Source organism: Thunnus albacares, chromosome 11, assembly GCF_914725855.1.
Source record: "Thunnus albacares chromosome 11, fThuAlb1.1, whole genome shotgun sequence".
NCBI lineage: Eukaryota > Metazoa > Chordata > Actinopteri > Scombriformes > Scombridae > Thunnus > Thunnus albacares.
In genome coordinates, this window is record NC_058116.1 from 27,230,103 (window position 1) to 27,256,198 (window position 26,096).

The following is a 26,096-nucleotide window of genomic DNA, read 5'->3' on the forward strand; positions in this document are numbered from 1 at the left end:
CTACCGGGAACTATGTGTGAAAGAGGCTGTAGATGAAAAAAATCAAAATTTTTTACCAGCCAAAATAATAAATTGCCTTTTTGTGTCACATATACTTACTCCTTGTAAATGTTGCCACATAATAGCTGTTTTATTAACGGTAGCTAGCAGCAGACCGGCGGCAGGTGACAGTTTAGCGGAGAGCTGTGAAGTTGAGTAGCTGATGTCCATTACGGTAAACAGTGCCGTGAAACTAGGAGCGCTCGAGACGGTCTGTGGCTGGCGCTCCTTCACCTCAAACCGTCTCGAGCGCTCCCTCAGTTTCACGGCACTGTTTAGACACGTGTAAAAACAGATATGGTGCGCGTGTCTACACTGTATAGGGACAAACATGAGTAATTTACTCTGAGCCATCATGCCAGATATTTTATTACATGACTATTTTGGTACAGATATTTACCTGCCAGTGAAAAAAACAGTCACTTACATAAATAACAAAAGAATAATAGCTCATTTATTGTATGTATTTCTCACCTCATTGAAATGCCTTCACATTATTTAAACTGTTTTGTCTGTCTTTCTAACCTAGGAGAAGAAACGTAGGTATTCTCCCCAGTCTGGAGGATTTGCTCTTCTATACAGTCGCTGAAGGTCAAGAGAAGATTCCTGCTCATAAATTTCTCACAGTAAGTCCTTTTTTAAATTGAGTTCAGCTTGATGGTTTTTGCTCATTTCACCACGTTAATAAGCTCATTACAGCAGTCACATACCACTGATCAGAACCACACTAGCATTACAAGATGACATTTTTCCTTATTCCTTTTTACTGTCCTGTACTTTCCTCTTGTATTATTTTAGGCTCTTAAAGCCACTGGGCTTCGCAGTGGAGATCCACGACTGAAGGAATGCATGGAAACCCTCAAAGAAACTTTAAAGAACACATCAGATGGCGTTACGCTGGACAGGCACCTATTCAAGAAGTGAGTCTCGTCTTGTCTTGTCTTGTCTGACTTAATTGTTTTCTCTCTCTCCATCATACACACCGACACCACAGCGGCACTTCTCTTTTTTTTTATCACATTCTCCAAAGAACCTGAACTCTTTTTAGTATATTTTCTGCATTTTGAAAACCATATTTTTTAATGAGAAAATTCAAACTATTTTGTAAACACATAAAAAATATCAACAAACAAGCATTTGGGTAGCAGCTCTGTTTATGTGAGAAACTCCTCTCCTTCTAGATCCTTCTAATGCAGTAATGAGTAATCAATGGATGTGATGTAAGGACATAATTAGTGTCAGACGCCATGTTACTAATACTGTAATGGCATTGCAGTATTCTCATTATTCCAACACTACATTAAGAATTATGTGTTTGCACAAACATAACATTAAGAGCTTTCTGACATAAGAGCAAAGAATGATGTTTGCTGTAGTTCGCTAACATGCTTTTGGCACTTTGTAGCCTTTACTCTTGATTTATATTGTACATTAACAAAAAACACCAGATTTATTTAACCTTCTAAACATTAAAGACACTGATTTATGTCACACTGGGGTAAACACCATGACTGGATGCCCTGATATGCAGTTAATGTCATAGTAACTCTGGACTGTATTCAATCTGAAACCCTCAACTTCCTTCCTTCCTTCACAACACAAGTGTCGAGTCATCAAATCACTTTTTTTTGTTTTTTTTGTCTAGCAGAAGTTAAGCTTTCAGTATTTCATCTTGTGTTTTAGTGCCACTTTGAAAAAAAAAATGGATCCATGAAAGACATTTTGCTCAAATTGAAATTCTTTTAAGGCTCAAGAAAGCTCGAGTGTTGACACGTCCCTGAAACCCTCACAGGCTCTATGTTCATGGTTTTCTACAGTCGTGTGGTTTGAAAATGATCATTCATCACTATATGGATTCATGTTGGGTCATGCTACACGGATGAACCAATGAACCAATATGTTATGATGAAGCTTCTTCATCAACCACCTCTATTAACATTCACAGAAGTTTGTCAGACATCAGGGTTTTAAAAACTTGGTTGACAAACTTTTTTTTCCTTCAGTTGCATGCAGTCACTGTATTTGAGCATGCTATTTGTTGTTTATTCATCAGGTGTGTCCAGAGCAACATTGTCCTGCTCACTCAGGCCTTCCGCAAGAAGTTCGTCATCCCAGACTTCCAGTCCTTCTCCTCCCATATTGATGAACTGTATGAGAGTGCCAAAAATCTCTCTGGAGGACAGGTGTGACCTTAGATGCATGACTCTTGGTTGTTTTTTTTTTTGTTTGTTTGTTTTTTCTTCCAGACCATCATTTTTATTATTTATTAGCTCATACAGATTCATTACCATCAGTCTGTTGTAACAGTCTGGCTTCAGTCTGCAGTCAGCTGGTTTGCTAGCAGTGTTCCGATTCAAAGGAAAAACTCCACCCTTGAACATGTTAAAAGGATCGTAGCGGTGTTCCCGGCAGCTGTAAGTTAAGTACTACTTTCAAATATTTGTACAAAAAACAGTTTCAAGGAGAAAGCAGCATAATCTTAAATAGAAAGCGCAAAAACCCAAACAGCTCCAATTGACTCCCATTCAAAAAGCGTCAACTTCTCTCTAGAAATATTAAGTCAATCATTTATTTCAACGAGTCATTTTGGTCTCAATTGTTAAATTCAGGCCTTCTAATAAGTGTGCTGGTTGATATTTTGGAAATTATTGCTTCGTTAAAAAGATTTGAAGACTTATAGTAGCTGTGATGTCTGCCATGTGGGCGTTGATTGACAGCCGTGATTGACAGTTCGTTCCAAGACTCACACTGAGTCAGACTATTGCTATTGCTGCGTAGCTAATGTTAGCACACGTTAGCTTCCGTCTGAGGTAGCGTGGTGTGTTTCCAGAGCGTGAAAGGCAACACCCGACACTTTTTATTTGGAAGCTCCTGGCTTCAAATGGAAAAGATGGCGCCAACTATAAGCAGCAGCTACGAGCTTCAAACCGGCTCCAATGCACACTGTCTCACCTCGCTACGTCCATCTTTATATACAGTCTACGATTCAGCCTCAAGCCGTGACAGTTACCGCTTGGGTTAGAGGCAGAAAGTTGACGGTGTCTCAGCAGGGTCACGTCATTGTTTTCCAAAAGTTCAGTTTACTTTCTGTATCTTTCTTCTTCATCTTCCCAATTCTGCTAGGGTCTGCACAGACTGTCCACAGTTTGACCCAGAATTTATGACCATGCAGACCAACATATACAGTATATAGGAACACCCAGTCTAAAAGCTGTCCTTGAGTATATCAGCCCTTAAAACAGGAAGCCCGCGTTGTTAGATCCATCCATTCTGCGGAGCTATGTGAGACGTCAGCTATGTGCGGACTAAAAGCCAAACCAAACAGAAGAAGAGCTCGATGTAGACATACTGAGGGGATAATAGTGGTAGTGGAAACAGATAAAAGACACAAAGTAGACAAAACACTTTGCCTTTAAATAGCTCCTTTTGATATGAGTACCTGAGGGTGGATTTTTCCTTTGCGATCGTCAGACGAGGATTTGACCTCTGTCAGTCTTGTTGTTCTGTCAGTGGTTTTATCTTCCCATTGAAACATGAGCCTCAGCAGACGTCAGCGGTGTACTGTGACCCTCTTTCAGCTGTATACTTCTCTTTCAGGTTGCAGACTACATTCCTCAGCTTGCCAAATTCAACCCTGACCTGTGGGCCGTCTCTCTGTGCACGGTTGACGGACAGAGGTGAGAAGTATTAAAGGGATACTGGGATGTTTTTAAAATTTAGCACATTATTTTTGATGTTTCTCAGTTAGTTAAATCATTACAAAACAGCATCCAGTGTCTTCAGTGTGGAATGCTAACAAGCCAGTTTTTACTTATTTAACCTCAGTGTCAGAAATCAGATGAAAGTGTGGAAGGTATTTTCAGGTGGGTGGGGTGGGGCTGGGGGGGGGGGGACACTTGATGAAGTGAAAGATAAGATAACAAGCATGAACATGTAGAAAAGCAATGTTTTCAACTGCTTTGCCCGCAGTGTCCAAACCACCACCAGTATGTTTTACACAACCACAGCTAATAACACAAAAGCTGTGAGTTTGCCACGTATCTTAAATTTTGGCAAATTCTTGTAAACTTTGCTGCCGGCTGAGACGAACCAGCCCCTCGTCTCTCTATCAAGCGATACCTGCAGGCAGTGAATCACATCAGCAGCAGAGGAAGGAGGACAGAGGTCAAGAGGAAAGACTTCCTGTGCAGAGAGCAGCTGTGCATACGCCCCTTTGAGTCTTGTTGTGGTGATAGATGGGTTGAAATTGTTTGTCATGTATGGATTTTGCATATAGTTTGGGTTTCAAAGACCATCTGGCAACTCGGGTAACGTCAGAAAAACATGTAAAACCTGTGGATCTGTGTGTATGACGATTATTCATAATAAAGAGAGAGGAAACATGCAAATTATGAAGAAACAACAAAACAGGAGCACAGCGGGAGGGGGGGTGAAAATACGGGAGACACCAGAGAAAAATGTTGGCAGTCGTTTGTTCACGCTGACCTCTGCCTCTTAGTTCGGTTGCCAGGTAGCTTGACGCATATCACACACAGAAACTGAGAAACACCCGTTTGATTTGTATCACTATGAAATCAGGAGATTAACGGGAAAAATTACCAATTGGGAGCACAGCTGGAGAAAGGTTTAAAAACAGGGAGACTCCTGCAATAATTGGGAGTGTTGGCAGGTAATGAACTCATCCTATTTACAAGTACTGTGTGTATCCACAGACTGTGTAGCTGCCCTTAGCATTAATCATCACAGCAGAGAGTCTCTAATCTTTTTATTTTGCTGGCATCATGATGAGAATCACATTTGCACTGTGAAAACTAAAAATAAACGCAATTTGCTTAAAACCTCTCCTCAAGGCAAGTTTATTTGTATAGCACATTTCAACAACAAGGCAATTCAAAGTGCTTTACATAAAGCATAAAAGGCATCAAGACAGAATATAAAAGCAACACAAGTAAAAAGACAATTTAAAAAGTGTTCAATTTGGAAATAAAAATAAGCTAAAAAATAATAAGACAGATAAAACAGGAGAATAAAAGTTAGAGTGAAGTGTAAAATATTAACCCTCAAATTTGATTTAAGACAAGTACAATAGATTGTACACAATTACACACATTTTAACAGTGCAATTATTATTACCACACAATAATGTAATAAAACACATTTAATGCCAATGATCAATATGGTCCCATCTAGTGCTGCTAGCTTGATTGATACACCTTGTCTAAGCTAAAAATAGCACACAAGAGCGACAAATATAACACTGCGTAAGTTTCAAAAAGTTACTATGAATGTAAAAATACACACATGCAGCATTAATGAGTAACTAACATGACATTTCTACATCATATGATGTTAACTTACATGTTTTGCTAAACAGGTTCAAAATGATACAAGTGACTGACCACAAATGACTGAATGAGATAGCGGTCATTTACAGCCTGATAAATCTTATTTGTCTGTGTTGTAGACCTCCGTTTTTGTCCAAAAACTGTTAAAAACAAAATTAAAAATGCATCAATGAGCCGCACTGTTGCACTGGCTGACATGTTCCTTCATTAAAAAAAGATTACGGTCATGTTAGTTTGTTTAGAAACTGCTCCAAAGACTAATAACAGAGATCAACTTTTCAGTCTCTTGTACCAAAGTCAAAAGGTTGTGATGTTTAGGACAACCAGCTAATGAAACTCTGTAAACAGAACAACATCCCCACACATTCACAGTGGTATCTGCATTACAAGGAACTACTCTCCAGAGACTGAAAACATGATCGCTGTTATTAGTCTTTGGAGCCGTTTCTAAACAAACTAACATCTTCATAATAAAGGAACATGTCACCCACTGCAACACTGTGAGTCATTGACATGTTTTGGATACACACACAGTACTTGTAAGTAGGTCAATTCATTGTTGGTTTGGAGCCAAACATGAGATTTATTGACAATAATAAAATAATAAAACTATAGAAAATCGTCAGCCATATCTGTTAATATGATGAGTCACATGATGATTAATGATTCTGACACGGTGCTGCAGTTTACTCCTCCAGGTCCTGGGGATGGACAGAATAATAGGAACACCTGTAAAATGAAATGCGGTGTAATAAACACTCCTTTTGTGAAGCTTACAATGTTCATTTATCATGTTTATTTATTGCAGGGCTTTATGTTATCATGTACAGCCGCTGTTGGTTTCACTGTGTAAACGTTCATATATTTCCCAGAAAAGACAAAAGTAGTGCAACGAGTGTAGTGTAATGATGTCGGCAGCTGTTTCGGTCAGCTTGTCCTCTGATAAGCAGTTGTAAAATTCCATAGGTGTGTATATTTATGTTTGTGTAAGAGTGGAAGTCGTAAAGATAACATGGTACTAAACAGGTCATGTGTTTCTGTTATCATGCTGCAACACTCTCCTGCCCGCTGTGTCACTGAAGTTTATGGTTTTTCCCGGAATACTGACATTATTCTATGAACCGACAATGAATAATCTCAATAACATTCACTGTTTTCATGTCTCTCTCTCATTCTGAATAACCACTGAAACTGCGGCTGCTTTAACCGCTCAGATAACCGTTATCTTCTGTCTCGTGTAGACACACCGTAGGAGACACCAAGGTCCCCTTCTGTCTGCAGTCCTGTGTCAAACCGCTGAAATACGCCGTCGCCGTTCATGACCACGGCACAGAGTATGTGCACAGTTTCATCGGGAAGGAGCCCAGTGGCCTACGTTTCAATAAGCTCTTCCTGAATGAAGACGGTGAGTTTTCTTTTATCTCCCTTTTTAAGATTATTCTTCTGTCTGTGGAGAGCTTATCAGCCCGTGCACGCTACTTTTCCTCCTTAAAATGTTGCAACCTAGTTGAGACCTGATGCAACGTTGATAAGGAGAATGTGTTGCCAACAGAGGGGTTTAGGAGGTTTCCGACTTTTACATTGTTTGTATTTATATCATTGAGCAGAAAGTGGCACTGAATCATAGTGTGCAAACTATAAGCGACAACCTACATTATCTGCAACTGATTTAACGCTTCACTGCTGTTTTTTTCTTTGTAAACAAGGAAGCATTTATGTTTAAGTTGAGTCTAAATCACATGACAACACGGATAGAGTTTATAAAAGAGAAATACTTTGCCTGCTGCAACATTTTTTTGGCATTTTTCCCATCAATCTGTAGACTGACGCTGCTCCCTCATGACCCTCATAACGATAAGTGGGACAGTCTGTCAGCACCGACCCTGATAGTTAGTCATTGACACTCACCCGCTGTTTAGCTTCAGCCAGTGTTTACAACTTCCTGTTTAACGGTTAACGCTTCTTTCTCAAACAGAGAATGGAACGTGTGGCTAATAGTCGTTACCGTGGCAACCAGATTGCTGCTCCAGCACACTGGTGATGTATGGGGACGGTAGCGATATTATAGCCTTTAACCTTTCCGTTTACGGTTTATGGCTGTAGCCATATAGAGCAGGTTACATGTCAGTAACGGATACGTGAAGTCAGATGACGGCTTCTTTATTGGCGGCTTGTCTATACTGAGCAATGACGTCTCGCTTTTAGTACACGTCTGTAAATTTTCCTCCTCGGTTCTAGGAGGATGGAAAAGCACGCATTGCATCCTCGGTTTAATATGTTGCACCCTCAGTTGAAATTTGAATAATAAATGTCAAGTGCAGCGTGGTAGGATTGTTAGGACGTTTCCGTCCGTGCGCGCCTGCTATTTTAGGTTCGTGTATGTGCAGCAGCGCGACGTGCAGAAAGAGGCTGAGTGAAGGTAAATATAGATCAGCGGGTGTGGTGATTGTTAAATAGTCTCTCAGCCAGTCACATCACCGCTCTCGTAGCTGAAGCGTCAATCACAGTTAAACGTGATGGCAAACAAAAAGCTTTTCTTCACGACATGAACACACATCACCACAAATCTGCAGCCAAAAGACAGATGGAGTAGTTTCTTTTCATTAGTTAGTTACTATAACAACGATAGAAATAAAGAAATTGATTTGAAGCTGTTTATATGATTATATTGGACCAACGCTATTTCAGCAATAATTATAATGTATCTCACCTCGTCACATTTAGTAATTAATGTCACACAACAGCGTTTGCATCACAATGTGTTTAAAGGATAAAACATGTTACTTGTGCTAAACAGGAAGTTGGAAAGGAGGCTGGTGAGCCTCATTGACACGACGTCTCCTTCATAAAAAGCAGAATATTGAGTTATGACCATCCGGTGTAGCAGCCTGGTGACATCAAGATGATTTAATGAAAGGAAACACAGTGAACGGTCGTGCGTAACGGCACTGAGCTCTGACGCTGCACTTCTCAGAGGCTGCGGATTTATCAATATATCTGTCCTGCTGCCTTCAGGTGCTGCAGGAGAAGCTTTTCATACAGTATAAACAGCTGTGAACAACAAATACTGTAAGATTTACTGAGTTTCCTGCTTTAACCACATTACACGTTATTTTCTGTACCAATTTAATTGAAATAAATAATTCATATTTTAAGCATTAATCCGTTGTTGCAGCACGTCGGAGTGTTTAGTTTGATACTGTTTCAGTAGCTTATGGAGGAGTTTTATGCGAATGACGTATAACTGCAGCGTTCTACTGTAGTCATATGTCACAATGAAGTTTTTGAACTTTGAGAGCAAAATTAAGCTATTTGTCAAAACAATATTTGGTGTCAACATTGTCAGGAAATGCCAAAATACACAGTAGGGAGGCTTTAAGTGTCAGATTAAGCAGTGAAAGCTGCGACTGAGCTGCCAAGTGAATGAGTCAGATGCTCCCATTAGAGGATTTTGTGGAAAGTTTTTTTTTGTTTTTTTTGTGTGAAAATACTTGTTCAGTCATCTACTAAACACATGGATTATGCTGTAGAAGTGTGCGGATATTTATTTGAGTGACATTTTTGATATGAAATGAAATCTCATAGTTATCAAAGTCAAAGTTGTTTTGAGTTTTTCAGAGGAAATGCCACTAATCCCAGGCTGGTACTAAGAGCGGAGCCATCCTGTCGTCATATGTTTAGTCGGAATTTTGTATCTCCTCCTGCCAGCGTAGCTTTGTGGCATTCCTGTTGTGTAAGGAGATCATGCACTAGTGAGGTAATGTAGGTGATGTAAGAGCTAACTCTTTTTAGAGATCTGGGGGAGGAAGGCTTCCTCTCACCTCCTCCTCCTCTTCCTCCTCCTCCTCCTCCTCGCCCAGCGTTGCTACAACTAAAAGGGAAGAGGAAGAGAGCTCATCTCAGGGGATAAGTTATGGATATAGAAGTTTTTGGTTGAACTGTGCTGTAGAGGAGATACAGCACAATATGTCAGGAGTCACATGACGTCAACAGCTGACGAACGAATAGAAACTTTCACTGAAAATAACTGGCTTTGGGTTATTTTGTCGGACACCATCCACCCCCACATGCTACCACGTGGCTGTCAAACTCTTGTTTGAATGGTATAAAAATCAGTTTAGTTCATAAAACATGGCAGGAGTCTCCACACAGACTTGTATTACCAAAATCTGCACCTAAACATCAGGTTTGAAAGTGAAACATATACATCCTACCTCTATTTTCTATGTAAATTTACGTAACTATCCTTTTATCTGCAGTATCTGGAGTCGGTGTGTGTTCTACATATATTTTGATATGATTAATTCATTGTTTGATCAGTCTATATACAGAACTCTCAGATCCTCTATCGCATGTTAACTGAGCTCTCGTTGTTCATCTGCAGATAAGCCCCACAACCCGATGGTGAATGCCGGCGCTATCGTTTGTACTTCACTGATAAAGGTAAAAAACAGTAACACTTTTTCTTTCTTTCTTCATGTGTGTGTCATTTCCACTCAAAAACGTTGACTAGAAAAATTCCTTGTATGGTGGGTATCACTGAGCTGCTTTATCAAGTAGATAAAAAACAAAGGTGAAGGTAAATATTGGTACCAGATAAGATTTGACTGTTTAACAAAAGACTAATTAACCTACTTTATGTGTTTGAACACAATGAAACCCACTCAAGACTCACAATAATGCAATATTTAGCTGAATTTACACCCTCGTCCACACAAAACTCTTTTCTTTTGTGGTGTTGTTACACATTCAATAGACTGTAGACTTCCCAGTGCGCTCAGATATTTATGACTCTTGACTCTTGAAGAATTTCTAGGTCACTACTTTTAGTCCACCGCCATGTGTCTTGTTGTGGTGATTAAGATTTGTGCTAATCCTTCCTGAGGGGCATTTAGCTGGCCCCGGCTCACACGCTGTTATTGTCCTCCGCTGAAAATAACCTGGAAGAAGAGCGCTAGTGGAACGCAGGTGCACTTATACAGCAGCCACAGTCTCTACATGAAGACAGATAGGAAGTCAGATAACGACACCTCCATCTCGTCACCAGAGTTTGGTGTCGCCCTATTTGTATTTCTCTCTGGGTTAACACAGTAAGTTCGCCCGCACAGTCACAGAAATGAATCACCGACATCATCCCGCTGCTGCTCACAGGTTCAGCCGTAACAAAGGAAATGTTAACATAGCTTAAATACCAGCTTTGCCAGTAGGCTTTCACATTGGCAGTGTTCCATTTTTAAACTCTGCCGTAAGCTTTACAGCTGTTTAATAATCATTCTCAGGTTTAATTTGTAATTATTTAACCCTACCAGGGTGAAGCAGTGAATTATTAACACTCACACATCTACACATGAGCTGCATCATAGATACCTTTACTGTGTGTGTCAGCTTCCTTCAGACTGTGTCGCAGATTTTTTGTTTCTGATGTCTTGAAATGAGCTTTTTTTATTTTATTGAATTATGGATTTTTGTTAATTGCTCCACTTTTTTTTTCAACTTCAAGGACTGGTATTTGACCTTTGTTATGCCAAGCTTTTGACTTAATTATGTGCCTGATCTTTGTGGCATTCTCCCTGATGTTGTAAGAAACAAATGTGCTATAAAAGCTCGGAGGGGTGTGATTATTAGTTTTCATTTGACTCGAGAGGAAGCAATATCCAGAGAGGGAATGAAAGTCTTCACATAGTAATGAAACTGTATGTTTTTGAAGAGGCATGCTGAAGCACGTGGCCTGTTTGATGTTGATTTTTTTATTTTTGGACCTCTTGCAGGCAACACCCACCCAACAGAGTAGCTCCGTCACCACTCTTAAGGGTCTGGGACCCATGTGTATGCATGTTGTCAAAATCCCATTTCATTGTTTTGAAAAATTCAGTTTTTCCACCTGTGTTTATTGTGCATTATCATCATGCAAATATATAAACAATATACACTTATTTTCTTGACCAAATAGTTTCTAGTGAAAGAGAAATCATTTAAAAAAGATTGGATGAAAGATTGTGTCGTTACCATGACAGAAAACATTTATTCTGGAGACGTCCCAGCAGAAGTCATAACAGAGGTCATAACATAACAGTAAACCATTAAACAACGGTATGTTTTTGAACATGGTTTCCATAAAAGTTAATTTTTAAGCAAAGTACTACAAGTTACCTTTTCCCCAGTGCTGCTCAGCAACACTTGTTGGGCAAGTGATTAATTAATAATCAATTGAAGCACCGTTGAAACAGTGTGCTGACATATTTTTCTTTTTATTCTAACAATTTTCATTAAAGTGTATTCTAAGCACTCAGGGCCTCGACAGGAAACTAACCACCAAATGTCAAAAAGCCTTTTGTACTATAAGTCCTGTAGTCTAAATACTGCACAGAGAAAAACATTATTAATAAGTCAGATTGAAAGCAAACGTTGGTCTTTTTTTAGTTACCAGTATTAAAATCTGTCCACATTTGTAAATGATCTGGTTCGTCTTAGCAGTGTTTTGATCTGTTTTGTCACCAGCGATGTTAAGAAGCCAACTGTTGCTCCTTGTGATGATTCTTTTATTTCATTATGTACAAAACAGAACAGTTCATTGAGACTTTCTGTTTCTGTTGTCTCACAACTGCTACAGTCAGTAATCTGTGACCTTTGATCAAGGAAATAGAAAGCTGTAGAGTAAATTGTGTTAAATGCTTTACTACAGTCAGAACTGACAATAAGTTTGCTTCTTAAAGGAATAATTCAACAATTTGGGAAAAAACTCTATGAAAGCAAGAAGAGAAGATCGGTATCAGTCTTCTACCAGTGCGTTAATGCTGCAATAATCTATATATTATATCAATAATAAACCAAATTACTCTATTTAATGTGAAAGGAGTCACTTCTGCATTTTAGCGTCTTTCAGCACTTTGGTTTTGGCTTTACGGAAGTCTCACGAGTGAACTTTAGTGAACTATTCATAGATGTTGGAAACTGTGTCTTTTCAGTTCGGACAAAGCTAGACTATCTACTTCCTGTCTTTATGCTAATCTTGGCTGAGGGCTGGTTTTCTGCCAGAAAATAACGAATTATCTCTGTGTGTTGCCCAAAGTAGTCAGAAGGCTTGTTTATAAGTGTTTATAAAGACGCTGAAGCTGGTCATTGAAATAAAGGGATAACAGCACATTTTCAGACTGGAAAGCTTTTATTATGTATTCAGTTGAACACATGAGAGCTCAAGAGAGAAGCTAAAACACAGCTCCTTCAATTCTGATATTGGAAAACTATTCTACCATCCAACAAGCAGTTCAATAAGGAGACATCAACTGGAAGTGTAGAACAATATCTATTGATGTTAGCGACAGGAAGTCTTGGCGGTTAGACTCCATTGATGTAAAGAGATGTAGAGTCTAGACGCTGGTGGTGGTGGAGCGGAGCCAGCAGGTGGAAACCTTTTAGAAGAGTCTCTTTGGATATAATGGAAGAAATGGTGGTGATGGGAGGAGGCAATCTGGGGATTGATTGGCTGGAGGAAGACGGGCAGAAAGATCATTGGTCTGGTAAATGAAGGGAAAACAGAAGTGAAAGGAAAGAGAAACAAAACAAGAGGAAACAAACTTTCACCCGCAGGGAATAAACGTAGAACTTTTTGAACTTTCACCAAAAGCTTCATTTCCGATGATTTATACTGGCGGCTTAATGACTTCCTGACTCCAGCTCTGTACTTTGACGCACGTGACGTGATTGATATCAATCTTCTCTTCAAACTTTCGGGGGAAAAAAAAAAACCTAATTAAATCCCAAAATGTTGAGGTATTTCTTTAACATTGTGAGCGGATCCTTCTAAGACGAAGCAGAAGTACAAACACTGTGTATCCCAGCAAAATCCACTGGTTCTGTTTTCTTAAATACAGAAATTATAGCATATGGAGAGTTATATATGTTGGTTACTTCTCCTACATCAAACAGCAAACCTGTAAAAACTGCTCAATAAACTCCAGAAATAATATGAAAGACATCAACTCTCCATCGTTTGCAGAGACAGTAACGTGTGTCTGTTTCCACCTCTGCTCACCATTATCATCAGTGTCTCAATGTGTGTGTTTTTATTTTCCATAATTGAAAAGCACAAATGTCAAGCCGTCGGTCAGGTCGCCCAGTCAGCTTTTTAACCTCCGTGGGGGGGGGGTAAAAACTATGGGATGGTTGCCGTGGCAGTATGCCCCAAACTGTTGTTACATGGTGCTTGAAGGCTACATGTTGTTGCTGTTTTTGTATGTTGTTGCATATTTTCCAGACTTAGGAACTGTGGGAAATAATGACTGCTGCTGCAGGTCAAATGACGTTGGTAATTTTTTCTTCCTTTTCCATATCTATCTCCTCCACTCTCCCAATCCCATGATCCCCCCCTCCTCCTCCCCACCCTTCTCCCCCCTCTCTTCTCTTTTTCTCCTCCAATCAGCCCTGTAGAAAAACCCCCATTTAGTGACTCTTTAACACCTCCATCAGTTTTTTTTTTCTGCACAGTTAAGTGTAGAATTTAAAATGTACTGTCAGTCACATATGAAGCCTCTTTCTTTTTTATTTATTTTTTTATACATGTAAAATCACACCATACAAAACATACATATAGTTCAATATTTATGAGTTTATAACAAATGCTATAGCACTATAAATGTGCATGTGTGTCTGTGTTTTCTTTGTGGGAATAGGCAGCATCAATGAGCTTTTTTGTGACTTAATAAATAAACAAAAGTACAATAAACTAGAAGCTCTCAGAGGAAGATTCATTACTCCCTCATTTACGTCCCTCCCTCTGTTTTGGCTGCCCGGTGGCTCTCTGCACAGATGACACATGTTGACCTACATCTTAAAAAAAAAAACCATATACACACACACCTGCATTATGGTAACCCATAATACAAAACTCCCCTGTATACACCCCCCCACATCTCTGTGCAGTCATACTTTACATACAAACACATACACACAGTCGGGGCTGCCGCAAATTTTCAAAACTGGTGTTTTTACCTTTTTTTGCACTTTAAATAAAAACGAATCCCTTTGAATAAGCGAGACATAATAGTGAGACATGTTTTTATTTAAGTGGCTAAACTCTGGTAATGTACATGTCTACTAAATCTCCCCTTTAACTCCAAAACATTTCCCTCTTTGTAACCTATTTGCAAAGCCAATCTTTATTAATATTTTGTATCTACTCTTTATATAATTCTTGGCAAAGCTCATGTGATTTATTATTACAAAATGTATTCACATCTATCTGCTAATTGTGTAGTTTTTAATATGACAGCAATAGCATTATCATATGTTAGTATTATCTTTATATGATGCTGTTCTTTACCTCTACCTGCATCAGACTTTGGTTAATGAACTGTACTAATTGCGTGTTCTTCTTCTCCTTCCTCAGCAAGGTGCAGGCAACGCAGAAAAATTTGACTATGTGAGTATTTGAAGTCAGATCTGGGTCAGACAAGTTTTCAGAGTTAGTTTTCATACATTAGATTCTTCTTTGAACTATTTTTTTTTCACTTTGAGAGCATAATTAAGTTCATTAGTTGTGTCCTAGTTCCTTAGTACAAGCTCACAGAATGTAGATACATTAGGAAAAGCACAGGTGTAAATGATGAAAAGTCCATATTCTTAATCAAATTAAAGCCAAACTAACCAGAGAAACTGGACTCAGGACTGTTGTAAAATACTGAGATGTTATTATTTCCTCATTTTCAGCAACCAGCCAACCACAGAATTTAATCTTGTATGTATGAGCCCTTGTTTATCATTTAACTCCCCGCTGCTTTCCCTCCAGGTCATGAACTTCCTGAAAAAGATGGCGGGAAACGAGTACGTTGGTTTCAGCAATGCCACGTAAGTCCCTCTCAAATGACGAGTTCAGTTTCCATTCTCTTCTTTTATTCAGCACTAAGAATAAATTTTCATTATTGATTACTCTGCAAATGAATTTCTTAATTAATTGTTTGGTCTGTAAAAAGTCAGAAAATAGTGAAAAAATGAATGTTACAATGTCCCACAGTCAAAGGTGACGTCTTCAGATGTCTTGTTTTGTCCAACTTACAGTCCAATACCCAAAAGATGTTCAATTTAATTTCATATTTGACAAAGAAAATCATTAAATCGTCACATTTGCGAAGCTGAAAACAGCAAACTTTTGGCATTTTTGCTTTAAAAATGGCTAAACGATTTATCGCTTATCAAAATAGTTGCTGATTAATTAATTAAATGCTTAATTTTCTGCCGATCAATTAATCTAATAATTGTAGCAGCTCTACAGAGGACTACACAGGGCAGAAAAACATGCTGCACAACTCTATGTGGGTTGAAACTTTGAAGCATGTTGCGTCTTTGGCCAAAATCCAATCAGTCATCTCACAGCAGGAGGCTTTAATCAGCTCTTAATGCGCTGATTTGTGTCAGATCGAAACACAAGTCTGTTGTTTGTGGATCAAAACAAACAGAAAAAAAACAAACTGGATGTACCAACACTTATCCTGTAGACGACAGCAGACTGGTAAACTGGTAAACATGTCTGTCACACGGTTCGTCACGGTTGAATCCAGTCCATGGTGTTGTATTTTCACTGCCAACACTTGTGAGATGTCCAAACGTAACCTGCAGGTGACTCTTCAGTGATCTCTGCTCAGGTTGATGGTGCGCTTGTGGAAATTACACGATGACACCAAAACTACACGCACCAATTAGAGTGAAAAGGGTGTCTGGCGGTCAGCAGATGCACCGAGCTGTCGATCCAAACGCTGCTGACTTCATTGTTGCTGCTATTTTGACTCATAATAATACAGATCGGTGCAGAAGCTGCTCCTCATGAGTGTTGTAAAATAATAATTATCTCTAAATCACAATTATTTATGAATATCTGGCAGATCTCAGGTGTTCTGTCCTTGCAGTCAAACAAGGACTGCAAGGACTGCTGCTTGTATTACTGCGCCGTGCGATTATAAAACAATATAAAACAAACAGTAATTCCTGATTGAGACATCAATCCCACCTTCAAAGTTAAAGTTAAATCAGATTGAACTGTCAGAACTGAAGATAACGTGTCTCGATTGTTCCACAAAGACATTAAATGGGAGGTGAAATCCAGTGTGACCGTGCCATAAAAAGAGCTTTAATCAGCTAGATGAAAACACCTGTGTGGGTTGGTGTTAGCTCTATATTTGGCATTATTTACATAGATGACAGTTGCCTAACAGACAGCAGCTTAAACATGTGACGTTGTCGTTACGTGATGTTTACCTGTTTCTAGTTTACGGGAGATGTTCTTCCTGCTGGGTTTGCACATTTGCATTTACAAATATATAAATGACGCACATGATGCTAAAGATCAAATGTACCATCTGTACTCCCTTTTTAAAAAATATGTTTCCTTGTCATTCAGTTAGAGCTGTAACAGTCAGTCGATTAGTCAAACGCCAGAAAATTCATCACCAAGAATTAAATGCCAACTATTTTGTTCATTGATTAATTAATTAATTAATTTATTTTTATAATTCTCTGGTTTCAGCCTGTTAAATGTGAACATTTACTGGTTTTCTTTAGTCATCTGTGATCGTAAACTGAATATTTTTGGGTTGTGGACTGTTGGTCGAGACAAAACATCTCAGGTCACGTCTTGGACTTTAGGAAAATGTGATCCACATTTTATAGACCAAACAACTAATTGATTAATTGAGAAAATAATGGATAGAGTAATCGATTAATAAAAAAATAATAATTAGCTGCAGCGCTGCATTAAATAAATCCAGGCTGCAAAACTGTATCTGTGCTACGTTCAGGTGTCTGTATGTAGGCAAAGTGTTTCCTACTGTTACACACAGTTTGAATGAATGAAATAAAAGAGAAATTAACAAAGAACCAGTTAGAAAATCTTTCACTCAGATGATTATTTCCATTAGAATAATATGTGTAGATATATACGGTGACCAAAAAGGAAAATATATAATAATAATAAGTCATAAAGAGCAGCAACATTCTCTGGTTAAAGGATCATTTTGGTTGGTAAATTTTAAACGTGCTCAAAAAAAAGTAAAGTTTGTATTTATTCCCCAGTTAGTTATTAGTTTGATTGATTTGGATGGACTGTATTCAGGACTGGGACCGGGACCGGCGTCTGTGTTGTAAAGGTCACTTGTATACGTGTATGTCATGTATATGATCTAAGATGACGCCGTATGTAAACTATGTTTATGGAAAAAAAAGAGCGAGCGCCGCGGCTCGTGTTGCAGTATCATCACATGACGGTATGAGAGCTCTGGTTGTACTGTACACATGAGGGGTGGGGTAGTGACATTCCAACACACGCACACAACACACACACACACACACACACACACACACACACACAGTGCAAACATTTCCTTCCTCTGTGTAATGGGGTGTGCTCTGTTCTTTGTGTGACAGATTCCAGTCGGAGCGTGAGTCAGGAGACAGGAACTTTGCCATCGGCTACTACCTGAAAGAAAAAAAGGTTTGACCTTGAATGTGTCATGAGGCACCGCTGACTTTGTTTTCTTTGTTTTTCTGTCTGTATTCGACCCTAAAAAGCTTCACAACACTAACTAAGAACTAAAAAAACATAACTGGGAAAAGCAGCTTTGTTGTATTTAGTCATTAAGCCTGTGAGGTTAAGTCCATAATCTATATTTGTCAATTAATAAATAAATACATTTTAGCTCCTCATGTTTGACATTTAGAAAACACAAACTGTTGTCAAACTTTTTAGAGGGCAACATTTTTTCTGTGTCTCTTTGCTGCTTTTTTCACCGCTAACTTTAAAAGCACATACAAAGAAGAATAAGTTCTTGCTAGAGGCTGATCAGTTGCTTTATTAATCATATATGAATCAGGCATATTCACATCTATAATTTAGAAGAAACAGAACTGATTATAATGCTCTGATTTAATGGAATAAGCTGAATAAACATTTATTAGACCTGCTTATATTTCACCGATGCAGACGGATCTTAAAGGGGACGTATTATAAACATTTCCAGGTCTATATTTATATTCTGGAGCTCTACTGGAATATCTTTGCCTGATTTACAGTCTAAAAAACTCCTTATTTATCTTCTACTGGCTCTTTATGCAGCCCCTCAGTTCAGCCTCTGTCTGAAACAGGCCGTTATAGCTCCTGTCTCTTTAAGGCCCCGCCTCCTGATGAGCTCATTCTGTTCTGATTGGTTAGACGTAAACAAACAATAGTAGATTTCACTTACTCAAAATGGAAATTTCTCAAATATATCAGTACACGTTGGAACCTGAATCCGATCTGAAATATGCGATTGGATGACGTGAACAACCTTAGCAACAAAAGCTACCGACGGACGACCGTTTGTGGGCGTGTGCAAACAATCGGACGTCATCACGAGGAGGAAGTAGAGGTGACTTTCAGGGAGCGTTTTTACATAACTTCACCTCATGTTTTGCTAAGGTTGTTACGTGGGTTGTTCGCTTTGTCCACTCGTATATTTCAGGGTCAAACATGTACGGGTGTATTTGAGAAGTTTATATTTTGAGTAAATAACGGGAATGGTTTGTTTATGCGGCCTCCGGAGCTGCTGGGAGTCTGTTTCCAGGATGAGCATGACTCGTCCTCTTTAACAGTAAAACACAGTCACCTGCTTTTTATCTGGAAATGCTGCAGCATCATAGTTGATAAATGTTTCTCTACTGTATTCACTCGTTTGGCTGAAACTCTCATTTTCCTCCGCAGTGTTTCCCAGAAGGGACAGATATGACGTCTGTACTGGACTTCTACTTTCAAGTGAGTGTAGTTGAGTTTTCAACTCTTACTCATGTTAAATGACAATATATGATATTCCTGCTGCTTTTTTTTTTTTTTTAATTTTTGCTGTTCTCCTCCTCCTATTGGTCACACCCCTGAGTGTCAGAGATGCTGGTTCAGTCCTGTTTCTGCTGCTCTACTCAAACTATCAACATATCCCTTTTATTCTGTCACACTCTCTGATTTCCATCCTGTTTTCTTCCCGGTTTTTTCTGTAAACAGCGTCTGTGTTTGTCAGGCGTGTAACACCATTCTTCCAAAACCTTTTCCCCTCATCTGGTATTTTGATGATGGCGGTGAAGAGACACACAGCAGACACTAAACTCAGTTTTGACCCGACATCCACAAACACTGGCAGCAAAGACTCATTCATCGTCATTCACAAACTCAAAGCCCTCTCTGTTGCCCCCCACGTTCTGTTACTGCTCTACAAAAGAAGAATTCAACCAGCGCTACTCTACTGCTCCCTCTGCTTTCTCACCATGCTGTCTGTTGTCGTCTCTTATCACACACTCGCCATCACTTCCATCGCCGTTCCCGAAATATGCTGATGTGTTTCGGTCCGATGCTAACAAATCTGTATGTAGCAGCTTCTCTGTCGCTGGTTAAAGTCAGACGTCTGTAGCTAATTAATGTTAATTTCCCTAACGGCTAAACTGAAAAGTTTCTCTGTTCTCTCTCTGGTTATCGTGCTCTCTGCAGCTGCTGTCTGTATTCAGACAAAGACTGTTTGTAGTTGAAAAGACGTATCACTCTGTAACACCACTGTAGGACCGTCAGTGGACTGTTTGTTTCTTTGATTCGTATCAGATCAACATTTTAATCCAGTTAATAGTTGAATCTTCAGTATTTTTGAATAAGTAGCTCATCTAATTTTAAGGTTGTGAGCATTAATTAGGCTGCAACTAAAATCTGTTTCTGCCTTCTTAGTCTATAAAAGGCGATCAGACATGTTTGGGCTGCAGTTATTTGAGACTTTAGTTAGTTGCAATTGATACTGCATTTGAATTCGATAAAATGCTGTCGAACCCCGTCGCCGCCCTGGATACTCACTCAACCTGTTTATCACTCTGCTCTCATCTAGTCGCAGATACAGGACACTAAAATGGAAATAAGGCTCGTTACCGTAGAATATGTGTCTGCTCTGCCGTCGCTGATCTGATATCACAAGAAAACAGTTTGTTTCTTCCTTTTTCTTTTCCCACATGTGTGAGTTTATTTATTGTTCAAATGTATCTCCATGGAAACAAATTTCCCCTTTAGAGACGATAAAGTCTATCTATGTGTGTATCTGGAATGTCTTGATGACGAGCCAAGGGTGCGGCAGAGTTTATTTTCATGTCGTTCTTTGTTGTTTCATATCATCATCATTAAACTGAGGTGACATTTACATTTAGTATGTTTTCCAAATATAGTAAAACACAGAAGAAATAAGCAAAAAATATCAAAATCACCATGTTGAAAATGTTTAATATGCAGCTAATGACAACTCACGGTTGCCAGTTGTCATAGTAACGCTTTCTGGCTTGTGTTCAGGAGGGTTTCCATGACAAAAAAAAATCTTATGAAGAGGCGCCGTGGTATTAAAAAGATCTTGATGTTCAGCCTGGTTGAGATCTGGTGACTGTGTAAACGTCCACTGAGCCTCATGTTTCTCCTCATTTATTGGAGGATTTATTTTAATTTGTCATCTGTACGGATCTACTTCTTCTCTTCTACCACCACTGTGACTGTGATCGTCTTCGCCCTCCTCATGAGACACACTTGCGTCGCCGTGTGTAATAAAGTTGTAACAGAGGATTGATACAAACTGTTTTTTTTCTCTCTGTGTGAACGAACCTGCAGCTCTGCTCCATCGAGGTGACCTGCGAGAGCGCCAGCGTCATGGCAGCCACCCTGGCTAACGGCGGTATCTGCCCAATCACAGGCGAGCGTGTGCTGAGCCCCGAGGCGGTGAGGAACACCTTGAGTCTCATGCACTCCTGCGGCATGTACGACTTCTCGGGACAGTTCGCCTTCCATGTAAGTCAAATGAACTCTCTTCTCTCACAACGGGGAGAATATAACTGCAGGAGAATCATGAATCAGGCTTTAAAGGCTTTTTGCATTTGTTCTGTGACACTTCTGTACATGTACTTGTGACTTTGATTAAAACGATTAAACCTTGGTATGACACATCGTCAGAGGTGTTTTAACGAGACGCTTCCCGATGGCAGCGAGAAAAGTGTGAAAATGCACATTTGAGTGTTTAATTTCTAATGATAAACCACATTCAGAGCTGTCAGTTCAGAGGCAGCACAGTGAGAGTTTACTTTTGTTTTGTCTGTTACTTTTGTTTGAGTTGATGATTTGAATTATTTCCACTCTTTTTATTGACATAAAACAAAAGAGCGATGGAAATATTGACAGTTAAAACAATCCTCTGCTTTCATCCTGCTCGTCTGAAATACTTTAGTGCAGAAAACTCTCATTTTGCCGTATTTTGAACTGGATATCATACGAAGGAATGCAACCAATAATAAGATAATAAGATAATGTGCATTATTGTGATGCAAAATAATTAATTAAATTAATTAAATTAAACCATTAAAACATGGTTGAAACATTTAAATAATACAATAAGGCAGTAAAATCAGACAATTAAAAATAATAAAACAATAAAATATAAGTTTATTATTAATAATAATAGTAACAATAAATCAACAGGTGTAATGAAACAGATAAGACATGTTGGCAATAAAAGAGTGGTGTCAATTAAATAAATAAAGACCTTTTTAAAAGAGTTTTGAGAAATGATTATTTTAAAATAATCTAAATATTTCAGATTCTTCTGCATAATGTTTGAGGAAACTGATAATAACCAGATCGCTGATAAATGATAAATGATTGTTGTTGTGTTCTTTGCCGACTTTCTGTTTTTCAGCGTTGTGTTACTGCAGACGTGTCGACTCTGCAGATACACACAGCTGATCTTCTGTCACTCGTCTGTTTTCTCTGTTGCAGGTCGGCCTGCCGGCCAAGTCTGGAGTGGCAGGAGGGATCCTGCTGGTTGTTCCCAACGTGATGGGTATTATGTGCTGGTCACCTCCACTGGACAAGCTGGGCAACTCGGTCAGAGGAATACAGTTCTGCTTGGTATGTAACGTCCAGAAATAGAAGAGCATGCAGTGTGTACTTGCACATAATAAATACTCAGATATGTGCACATGTAAGACTGTAGATGTCCTGCAGCAAAGTATATTTAGTCTTTAACATTTCAGCAGCAGGATGGTGTTTTGTCAAATTTACATCCAATAATGTGATATGATATGTTTTTTTTTTGCTATCAACCATGCTGTAATAAAGCTGTTTGGGCATTTTGCATTTCAAATGATGTTAAATGCATTCAAATGTCTCGATACAGAAGGTCAGATATCAACCAGCTGTAGAAGAAACACCTGACAAACAAACGCATCAAATAGTCACATTTGACAGTGAAATTTGAACATTTTTGCTGAAAAAATAGCAGTAACCATCATCCAGTTATCAAAAAACTTGCAGATTAATTTTCTGATGTCTCAGCTCAATTATCTACTTTTATTTTCTTCAGCTATATGTTTGTTTATTTTTCATTTTTACGTTTCTGTGGCCTCAAGGAAATAAGTTCTTTTATACAAACAGGAATAACGCCTCATGAAATTAATGTGCAACAGAGTCCTGAAGTTATTAATTCAGCTCGACTTGATTTACTTTTTAGAGTGACTGAATGTGTTTGATAATTAATTAATGCTTGATTAATGATGGCCTGGAGACGAGACCTGGATACAGACCAGTAAACACAAGAATCCACCTTAAGACTGCGAGTGTTTTTAATTAATGGAATTAGCTCATTTATTTTCTTATTTACCACTGAAATAATTATTTCTTTCAGCCTTTAATCATCAGAATGAAATGTCAATTTTAACACTTTGTACCTTCCCTCCAGAAATAACACATTATATATTCTGATGAATCTGCTCTACGTGTCTCTTTTTTTCCATTCACAGGACCTTGTGGAACTTTTCAACTTCCACAACTACGACAACTTGAGGCACTTCGCCAAGAAGCACGATCCTCGCAGAGAGGGAGGGGACCAGCGGGTAAGGACGCACAACATCTTGTTGTGAGGAGAAAAAAAAACAAAAAACTGCACCTCAAACACACTAACGAACACATCTCCTCTCAGAAAACTGCTGCTAGTGACTTCAGCCGACTCTGAAGTCACTGTTACAGTTACATTAAACAGCATTGGCTGATTTGTAGCTGTTGAGCTCCATAACTGTACATACAGTCCATCTAATGTGAAAAAAAAAAAAAAACAACATGATTTATTCTTCAACATGTCAGATAATCATCATCATCATGTCGCCTTCATCTGTCGATGCGCTGCCTCTTCTTGTGGAGGTCGTCGCAGGTGTTTTCTTCTGTTAATCTTTTATCAAACCAAAATACATCGAGGCCCCTAGAGGTGAAAAACTAGAGCCAAAATCTCCTCGTTTAATTCACGTCTCAGCAGCTGCTGCTCTCACAGCAAAGTGTTGAAAGTTTTCCTCATAAAGTTAATAATTAAATGAAGAAGAGCTGCAGCTAACAGTTATTTTCATTACTAATTAAATGTGTTAAATGTCTTATTTTATGTGATCAACAGTCCAAAACCCAAAGAGAAATCTATAAACTCCCCACATTCAATCAATCAATCCATCAGACTTTATTTATAAAGCACTTTTCATACAAATACAATGAAACAAAGTGCACAACACATTCAAGAAGCTGCAAGTTTTTAGCATTTTTCTTCAAAAAACGACTAAAACGATCATTCGATCATCTAAACAGTCGCTGCTGATTAATTTCCTGATGATCAGCTAATCATCGCAGCTGTAAAACGAGCAGATTTTGGCTCTGTTTTTATTTTATTTTTTTTAAAATGTTAGACAAAAAGCATAACACACACACACACACACTAACACAAGGAAGTGAGCGAGACTAATTTGTTATTCGTGTCAATTGAAACAGCAAAACTCCTTCGGACCGATGGATTACGAGAGCCTCCAACAAGAGCTAGCTCTGAAAGCCCCTCTTTGGAAAAAGGTGTCTCCCACTGAGTCGCACCAGGACTGCTCCACCACTGTAGTCTATAGGATGGACAATGTCGCCGAGTGAAACTTTAAAAAACAAAACAAAAAAAACAAAAAAAAAAAGACCCGCCTGTCCCCCCCTCCTCCTCCTCACACACCCTCACCTCACCTGGTCTCTCGCAACAACAACAACAACAACAACACCACCACCACGTCTCCTCCTCTCGCCAGGCCCCGCCCCCCCCTCCCTCTGTGCCGCACCCTCGAATATTTATATAAATTATGTAGAGGAATTATTTATTGCTTGTGAAGCGGTTACTGTGTGGACGGACTGGGAAGCTTTTGTTTTTATTTGTGATGGAAATGAGTTACTGCTTCTTCTTTTTTTTTAGTATTATTATTATTATTATTATTATTATTAATTTTCCCTCTGAATTCCAAATGAACTCGTAGCCTCGGCCCCGCTTGTTGCCTTAGTGTGTGTTTAGGATCTGATGTACAGTGTACAGGTTGTGCTCTTGTATTCAATTTACTCTCTTTAATGCAATATGTTTTTTATTTTAACTCTAACACATATTCCTCTTTTAAAGACAAACAAAAAAAAAAAACAACGTAGGCTAAGGGTTGATTTGAAATTCAGTTTTATTTTAACCAAAAAAAAAACAAAAACAAAAAACAACCCCGTGTATGAGTGTGTTTGCATGTGTGGCGCTTCGGTACAGCCAGACTTTAAACACTCAGACTACTTTTATAGGAATGATTGCTTAACTGTAGCTCACACTGAGGCCTGAGACTCTAGTTATATTAGCACATAAACACACATGCTGGGTGTCATGATGGCGGTATGACGGGATGTGTTTTTTTTTTTGGATTATGGATGGAATATTTTGGGTCCAAGGAGAATGTTGTGTTCGCTCTCGGTTTCTCATTTTATAAAAATGAGCGCTGGATTCTGAAGGGATTTAATCATTCTTCAGGTATTGTGCTTTTTACAATCTACACGCTGGATGTCGAAAGGAAAAATTTACCCCAAAAGCCCAAACACTTATATGAGTCACTATGACGATACTGTAGTACGAAGTTGGGATGCAGATTCAGAACCGAACAGGAGCTTGTTGCAAACAGTTCTGATCCAGTTCTGAATATTTCTCTGCACAGTATACCAGCACTGGACTGTCTTTCTGAAAGACACTTGCCTAAAGATGTCTGTAAATGCAGACGTGTGTGAATTTGAGATTAGTCGGGAGCCCATGTCGGAGTCACTTTATACACAAACAGGGTCGCAGATGATTGTTTTTATAAAGAATGAGCTCGTTTTCAAACCTGCAGTTCGTTTGTTCTGGTCCCAGTTAGAGGGTGAGCTGGTGAACTTGATGCGTTTTCACTTTGGTTTGGTTTCTTTACACGCAGAAACAAAACAAATAGAAACGTAGCAAGAAGATCCAACGAACCAGAAACTTAAGAAACAAAACTAACAGTTATTTTCATTGTTTTATTTTCATTATTGATTCACCTTTTAGTCTATAAAATATCAGGAAAAAAGTGAAAAACATTCAAAAGTGTTGTTTTATTTTGACCAAAACCCCCAAAATATTGAGTTTATTTTCATAAATGACAATCAATAGTCACATCTGACTAAAAAAAAAAAAAGATTATTTGAATATCAAAATAGTTGCCAGTTAATTTTCTGACTAATCGATTAATCAGTTAATCGAACCAGAGTCAGATTCAACCAGACTGAACAACACAGGTTTGAAAACACCCTCGTACTGCACACTGGTATGCACCCTGATTACTTTAAATTGTAAACATTACGTTGAATAA

The 26,096-nt window shown here is 38.7% G+C and overlaps 1 protein-coding gene across 2 annotated transcripts in view; it reads left to right on the top strand.

Annotated features, from left to right (window-relative positions):
- Nucleotides 1-26,096, top strand: part of glsb (glutaminase b) — a 49,837-nt gene that overhangs the window by 10,705 nt on the left and 13,036 nt on the right. Inside the window, exons 2-15 of one of the 2 annotated variants that reach the window (XM_044366583.1) lie at nucleotides 569-665; nucleotides 838-959; nucleotides 2,093-2,222; nucleotides 3,637-3,716; nucleotides 6,626-6,789; nucleotides 9,769-9,827; nucleotides 14,770-14,802; nucleotides 15,169-15,227; nucleotides 17,796-17,862; nucleotides 19,108-19,158; nucleotides 21,025-21,201; nucleotides 22,183-22,314; nucleotides 23,205-23,297; nucleotides 24,211-25,295. In XM_044366583.1, the coding sequence (XP_044222518.1) occupies nucleotides 569-665; nucleotides 838-959; nucleotides 2,093-2,222; nucleotides 3,637-3,716; nucleotides 6,626-6,789; nucleotides 9,769-9,827; nucleotides 14,770-14,802; nucleotides 15,169-15,227; nucleotides 17,796-17,862; nucleotides 19,108-19,158; nucleotides 21,025-21,201; nucleotides 22,183-22,314; nucleotides 23,205-23,297; nucleotides 24,211-24,357 (1,411 nt within the window). In that variant the 3' untranslated portion in view covers nucleotides 24,358-25,295. Of the gene's footprint in view, nucleotides 1-568; nucleotides 666-837; nucleotides 960-2,092; nucleotides 2,223-3,636; nucleotides 3,717-6,625; nucleotides 6,790-9,768; nucleotides 9,828-14,769; nucleotides 14,803-15,168; nucleotides 15,228-17,795; nucleotides 17,863-19,107; nucleotides 19,159-21,024; nucleotides 21,202-22,182; nucleotides 22,315-23,204; nucleotides 23,298-24,210; nucleotides 25,296-26,096 lie in introns of those variants that run through there. The other variant, XM_044366582.1, reaches the window with a different exon arrangement.